We start from the raw sequence: 6,796 nt of genomic DNA, 5'->3' as shown, positions 1-6,796 counted from the left end.
AATCTTAATATTTCTATGAGTGTACAACTATCTGACATGCCCGGAGAAACACTTCGATTGTATAACTGGTTGTTTAAATCAGATTTTTAATACGATTGTAGATGATTCTATCACTGTAAAGAGGCCATATTTCCTGACAATTGAAAAAGACCTAGGGGCGCTTATAGAGGCAGGTGCGGTTAATATGGGTAAATTATAAGTTATTAAATTCCTTTGCATAGAATATTTTCCTTATGTTTTAGCTATTCATATTTGAATTTCTCAATAACAGGTTAATCACACGTGTGTATCTTCCGGTGTTTGTCTAGATCTGACTTTTTACAATATGCTCTAAGACAGAAATCACATTTATAAGGTTTATTTCCAGTATGTGTCATCTTGTGTCTTTTTAAATCAGTGGCATATTTGAAGGCCCTCTCACATACATCACATTTGTAAGGTTCATCACCTGTATGTATTCTCATGTGTCCTTGTAAGGTGTCTTTCCGGGAGAATAACTTATCACAAACCTCACATTTATAAGGTTTCTCACCCGTATGTGTTCTCATGTGTGTCTGTAAGTGATTTGTCTGGCTGAATGCTTTCTCACACACATCACATCTATAAGGTTTATCACCTGTATGTGTCCTCATATGTTTCTGTATGTTTCCTGAATTGTTGAATGCCTTCCCACACACATCACATTGAAAAGATTTATCACCAGAATGTGCATCACATTGATAAGGTTTAGCACCTGTATGTGTTCTCATGTGTGTCTGTAATTGATTTGTCTGGCTGAATGCTTTCTCACACACACTGCATTTATAAGGTCTATCACCTGTATGTATTCTCATGTGTGTCTGTAAGTGATTTGTCTGGCTGAATGCTTTCTCACACACATTACATTTATAAGGTTTATCACCTGTATGTGTTCTCATGTGTTTTTGTAAGTTCTGTGATTGGTTGAAAGCCTTCCCGCACACATCACATTGATAAGATTTATCACCTGTGTGTATCTTCATGTGGCAGTTTAAGTTACCTACTTTGCTGAAAGGTTTCCCACACACAACACATGTATTAGGTTTATCACCTGTATGTATCCTCAAGTGTTCATGACAGGTATATGACCGACTGAATGTTTTTCCACACACATAACATTTATAAGGTTTATCACCTGTGTGTGTCCTCATGTGTGTTTTATAATTGGTGGCATATTTGAAGGCCTTCTCACAAACACCACATTTGTAAGGTTCATCACCTGTATGTATTCTCATGTGTACTTGTAAAGTATCTTTCCGGTTGAATAACTTTCCACAAACGTGACATTTATAAGGTATATCACCTGTATGTGTTCTCAAGTGTGTCTGTAAGTGTTGTGACTGGCTGAATGCTTTCCCACACACTTCACATTTGTAAAGTTCATCACCTGTATGTATTCTCATGTGTACTTGTAAGGTATCTTTCCGTTTTAACAACTTTCCACAAACGTAACATTTATAAGGTATATCACTTGTATGTGTTCTCAAGTGAGTCTGTAAGTGTGGTGACTGGCTGAATGCTTTCCCACACACTTCACATTTATAAGGTTTATCACCTGTATGTGTCCTCAGGTGTCTCTGTAAGTTGTGTGCTTGGTTGAATGCCTTCCCACACACATCACATGTATAAGGTTTATCACCTGTATGTATCCTCATGTGTCTTTTTAAGGAGCCGGAATCGGTCAATGCTTTCTCACACACACTGCATTTATAAGGTATATCACCTGCATGTGTTTTCATGTGTTTCTGTAAATGTTGTGACTGACTGAAAGCTTTCCCACACATGTCACATTGATAAAATTTATCACCAGTATGTGTCCTCATGTGGCAGTATAAGTTACATAATTTGTTGAATGCCTTTCCACACACCTCACATTTATAAGGTTTATCACCTGTATGTATCCTCATGTGTTCATGACGGGTATAAGACTGGGTGAATGCCTTCCCACACACATCACACTTGTAAGGTTTGTCTCCAGTATGTATTCTTTTATGTCTGATTAAGCTACTGGACAGGCTGAAGTTCTTTAAACAGAAATCACATTGAAAAGCTTTTCTGGTTGACTCTTCAGCCTCACTTTGAATCTGTGAATTGGATGACCAGACTTCTTTCTCCATCTGTAAATTTAGCAAAAATTGTTTTAAGTAGTGTGTTAAGCTACGTTTTTTGATGATTATATGTAGAAAAATCAGAAATTAGACTTAAATGAATTCCATTGAAAACAAAATTTTACTTTCCTTTTTTCTTTCTCTTTTTTTCCACTATACAGGTGAATAATACGATATATTCAAAACGTATTTCGGTAAAAACCGATGTGTCTTGTTTTCTATACTTTAAAACAATGAAGTAAAAATCTATTCTAAATATATTGCTTAAAAACAATTCCTTAGTTTTGAAAATAATGTTAAATTACCGAATAAGTGGAATTTTCAGTGCGACGCAAATGTAGTGATTTGTCCTTAAAATTGGGTATTTAATTTTTAGCGAGATGTAATACTAGTGATTTTGAAATGCCGACTTAAAATAGTATTACAACTTAAACACGACTAAATAAATACAACAGGCCCATGGGCCACATTGCTCACCTGAGCACTGTGAGTAGGAAAAAGGAGAAATTGGTATATCATTGAAAAGTTTAAATCCAAAAGTAAATCCATGACCAGCTATGGTTTTGTTCTTCTTGAGAAGATAATTTTAAAGAAATTTCCTATATATATCTATGTAAAACTTTGGTCGGCCATTGTGGCCCCGCCCTACCCCTGGGGGTCATGATTTGCACAAACTTGAATCTACACTACCTGAGGATGCTTCCATATAAATAGGATCAATTACAGCTTTGTTATTCATGAGAAGATTTTTAAAGAATTCTCCTATATATTTCTATGTTGTAAAACTTTGGTCGGCCACTGTGGCCCTGCCCTACCCCCGGTGGTCATGCTTTGAACAAACTTAAATCTACACTACCTGAGGATGGTTACACATGAGTTTAAATTTTCCTGGCACAGTGGTTCTTAAGAAGGAGATTTTTAAAACATACCACTAAATTTTCATTAATTCCCAATTATCTCTTGAGAAGAAGTCAAAAATGTGAAAAGTGTACAGACAGACAGACGGACGCTGGATACAATATTATCAGAATTAAAGCTCACTTGAGCCTTCGGCTCAGGTGAGCTAAAACGGGATTTTCTGTATCCTAATTTTGTATCATAACTATGTAGCTAACTGGGATTTAAGCCCATTCTTTGCTACGCTGCTAGTCAACACAGGTCAAAGTGTTGTTACTGTTTATAAGGATAATATCAAAATTAATTGAGATTTTTATTAAGGATTTTTTGACAGGTTTGATTAAATCGTGTTACTTGTCTCTTCACTTTCTTCTTTGATATATCTGATTTGAAAACAGCTCACATTAATAGGTATATCACTGATGTTCATTTACATGACATTTTGTCTGACTATGCCAACTTCGTTTATATGAATCCTCATGTGTTTTTGTAAGGTATCTGATCTTCTGAATGTCTGTCCACAAACACCACATTCATAAGTTTTTTCACCTGTATGTTTCCTCATGTGTCTAAGCTTGGAACTTGAACGGTAAAATGCCTTTCCACACACATCACATGTATATAAGGTTTTTCACCAGTATGTGTCCTCATGTGACTCTGTAAGATGTTTGACTGAGTGAATGTCTTTTCACACACATTGCATTTATAAAGTTTATCACCTGTATGTATCCTAATTAAATTCAATAAATTACTTGGATGGTTAAATGCCTTCTGGCAAACATCACATTCATAAGGTTTATCACCTGTATGTGTCCTCATGTGATTCTTTAAGTTACCTGAACGAGTGAATGCCTTTCCACACATATTACATTTATAAGGTTTATCATCTAAATGTAATATCCTCCTGTGACTCTGTAAGTCACTTGAACGAGTGAATGCCTTCCCACACACTTCACATGTATATGGTTTTTCACCTGTGTGTGTCCTCATGTGAGTCTGTAAGTCACTTGAACGAGTGAATGCCTTCCTACACACAAAACAGATATAAGGTTTTTCACCTGTATGTATAATCATATGGTCATGTAAGGCTTTTTCTCCAGAAAAACTCCTTTCACACACATCACATTTGTAAGGCTTTTCACCAGTATGTGTCCTTATGTGACTCCGTATGTACGGTGACTGGATGAATGCCTTCCCACACACATCACATTTATAAGGCTTCTCACCTATATGTGTTCTCATGTAACTCTTTAAGGTCTGTGACTGGATGAATGCCTTCCCACACACATCACATTTATAATGTTTTTCACCAGTATGTATCCTCATGTGACTCGTTAAGTTCTGTGACTTGTTGAATGCCTTCACATTTGTAAGGTTTTTCATCAGTATGTTTCCTAATGTGATTCTGTAATTGCCGTAACTGGTTGAATTCCTCCATAAACATCACATTTGTATGGTTTTTTCACCAGTATGTATCCTTATGTGACTCTTTAGATTTCCTGGCCAACTGAATGCCTCCTCACACACTTCGCATTTATAAGGCTTTTCAGCTGTGCGTGTACTCATGTGTGTCTCACTGAATGACTTCTCAAATACATCACATTTATAAAGTGTTTTATCTGTGTGTATCCTCGTATTTCTCTGTAAGGTACCTAATTGGTTCCTAGTTTTTTCACATGCATTACAACAATAAGATACATTACCAGTTTGTTTCCTCATGTAGATAGCAAAGTCATCTGATAAAGACAATGCCTTCCCACAAAATTCACACTTAAAAATTTCCTCCCTGGTTTGAGAACTTTTTAGGTCTCTGTAAGTGATCTGAACTACACTTTCATGGCGTTTTACTTACATGTGTGTTGATGTGCCTTTCTGAATTTCCAGTTTGATCTTCATCTGAACAATAGTTCTGTAATTGTTCAGTGTCTTTCTGAATATTTGAATGGGGTTCGAGATCTCTCCTTTCCTTCTGCAAGAATGACAAAGAAATCAGTTTTAATGCTCCATAAGGCACTGTTCTGATTATATGTATTGTAAGGATAACAAGTTAAACAAACTAGAAAACTGACCAGTCAGCAAGGGTCCCGCCATGGGGTAGAATTAAAAGGGTGCAGCTTATGGAATGATTAAAAAATGTACGAAGAATAAGCAACAGCAACTGTATTCTTAAAATTTCAAGATAATTCCTGAATATTCAAAATCCTGAAAATAATATCCTTGTATTTACATTAGGCAGCAAAGAACAACTTAACATTGAATGTATTAAACAATTATGAAGCTTGTGTTATATAGAATGCCAGCCTTCAATGAATGAAATTATCATGAAGGCTTGACCTTAACTTCAAAAAACAGCAGTTGCAGACAAAGGTTTTCATTAATCTTAAAGATAAAGAAAAGCCTACTAAATTTTCTGCAGCAGGCTAGATAATTGATCCCAAAGGATTAATTGTACCTCTCTCGTCATTTTCTTCTAAAGTTACAATAAGAACTTTTTCAGTATTAATGATAGAATGGGGTTTTTATAAAACTACCTTAAAAATTAATTAGCGTAAAGAGAAAAAAGTAAATAAAAAAACTGTCTTTAATCTATTTCTTGTCTTTAGAATTTAATGAAATTATAACTATTAAACAAAAATAAATTATAAAAATTTATATCTAAATCCACATTTCACAGTGTTCATAGCATTCCAAATTGACTAAACTTCAAAACAAACTTCATTTGCAGACAGAGGTGGTAATTCATCTCAATGTGACAGATAAAGATAATGCTCTGGATTTTCTTCAAGAGGAATGCTAATTAATCCCTATGGACTCATAGCCAGCATTCATTTTACAATGCCAACATCTTCAGCAGTTATCTCTCTTTGCCAATGCATTCTAAAGTTAAGGAATCTATCCCACCACCCCAGATCCAAACCAGGGGACATAGAGAACCAAACTTAGCATCAAAATATGTATTTCTGCCAACTGAACTTAGTACCATACAAAATTTGTACTTGATTGGGCAACCATAAAAAAAGTTGCCCGTTCATTCTTATGCATAGTTAAGGAATCTACCCCACCACCCCAGCTCATAACCAGAAGACATTGAGAACCAAACTTGGCATCAAAATATGTATTTCTGCCTTCTGAACTACCATACCAAATTTGAACTGGATTGGGCAACCATAAAAAAAGTTATTAGAAAAAAAACAGAAAATTTGTGGACGGAAGAGGGACAGACGGACAGACAGAGTGATTACTATAGGGCACCCGCAAATCCTTGCGGGGCCCTAATAAAGATTAAGTTATACTGATTCAAGGTAACAAATAACAAGGGCAAATTCTTGTTATTTGCGCTGTGAATTTCTTAAAGTCGAAACTACTCAATTTGGTTAAAAAGACTATTTTATGACTTGGCCTCTTGCTAACCATGAATCAATAAAACGTGACGTAATTGTCTCTCTAATCAATGCTTTAGAACATCATCATAGTTTTTAAAAATCTTTTTTGGGTAAATGTGATTAAAAATTGTGTTATCCACCTCTTCACTTCTTCTTTGATGAACCTGATTTCACATTAACAGGTAGTTCATTGATGTTCATTTCCATGTCGTTTTGTCAGACTGTATACATGTACCAGCATATATACAGCTCAACGCACATTCTAAGCTCACGTTATTTTGCAGAAATGTTGGTCACATTCTTTTGCAATAAAATGAAAATTATCGACCTTAAAGCTGACATGAATTCTTAAAATCGCAACACTTTCATCTATGTACGACTTGTTTCATA

General features: G+C 35.3%; 1 protein-coding gene across 1 annotated transcript; it reads right to left on the bottom strand.

Annotated features, from left to right (window-relative positions):
• Positions 1–272: 272 nt before the first annotated feature.
• LOC134241523 (zinc finger protein 91-like) lies at positions 273–4,991 on the bottom strand. The gene is made up of 2 exons (XM_062723564.1): positions 4,876–4,991; positions 273–2,135 (listed from the first exon to the last, which is right to left on the bottom strand). The coding sequence occupies exon 2, from the start codon at positions 2,133–2,135 to the stop codon at positions 273–275; it is 1,863 nt and encodes a 620-aa protein (XP_062579548.1). The 5' UTR covers positions 4,876–4,991.
• Positions 4,992–6,796: the final 1,805 nt, after the last annotated feature.

Source organism: Saccostrea cucullata, unplaced genomic scaffold (assembly GCF_032062105.1).
Source record: "Saccostrea cucullata isolate Sc308-1 unplaced genomic scaffold, CSIRO_AGI_Scuc_v1 ctg13847, whole genome shotgun sequence".
Taxonomy (NCBI): Eukaryota; Metazoa; Mollusca; class Bivalvia; order Ostreida; family Ostreidae; genus Saccostrea; species Saccostrea cuccullata.
Note: the sequence above shows the minus strand (reverse complement) of the source record. Positions and strands in the feature narration are given on the sequence as shown.

Bases quoted from the DNA above. Each gene is read 5' to 3' on its own strand.
- LOC134241523 (XM_062723564.1), bottom strand. From the start codon at position 2,135: ATGGAGAAAGAAGTCTGGTCATCCAATTCACAGATTCAAAGTGAGGCT.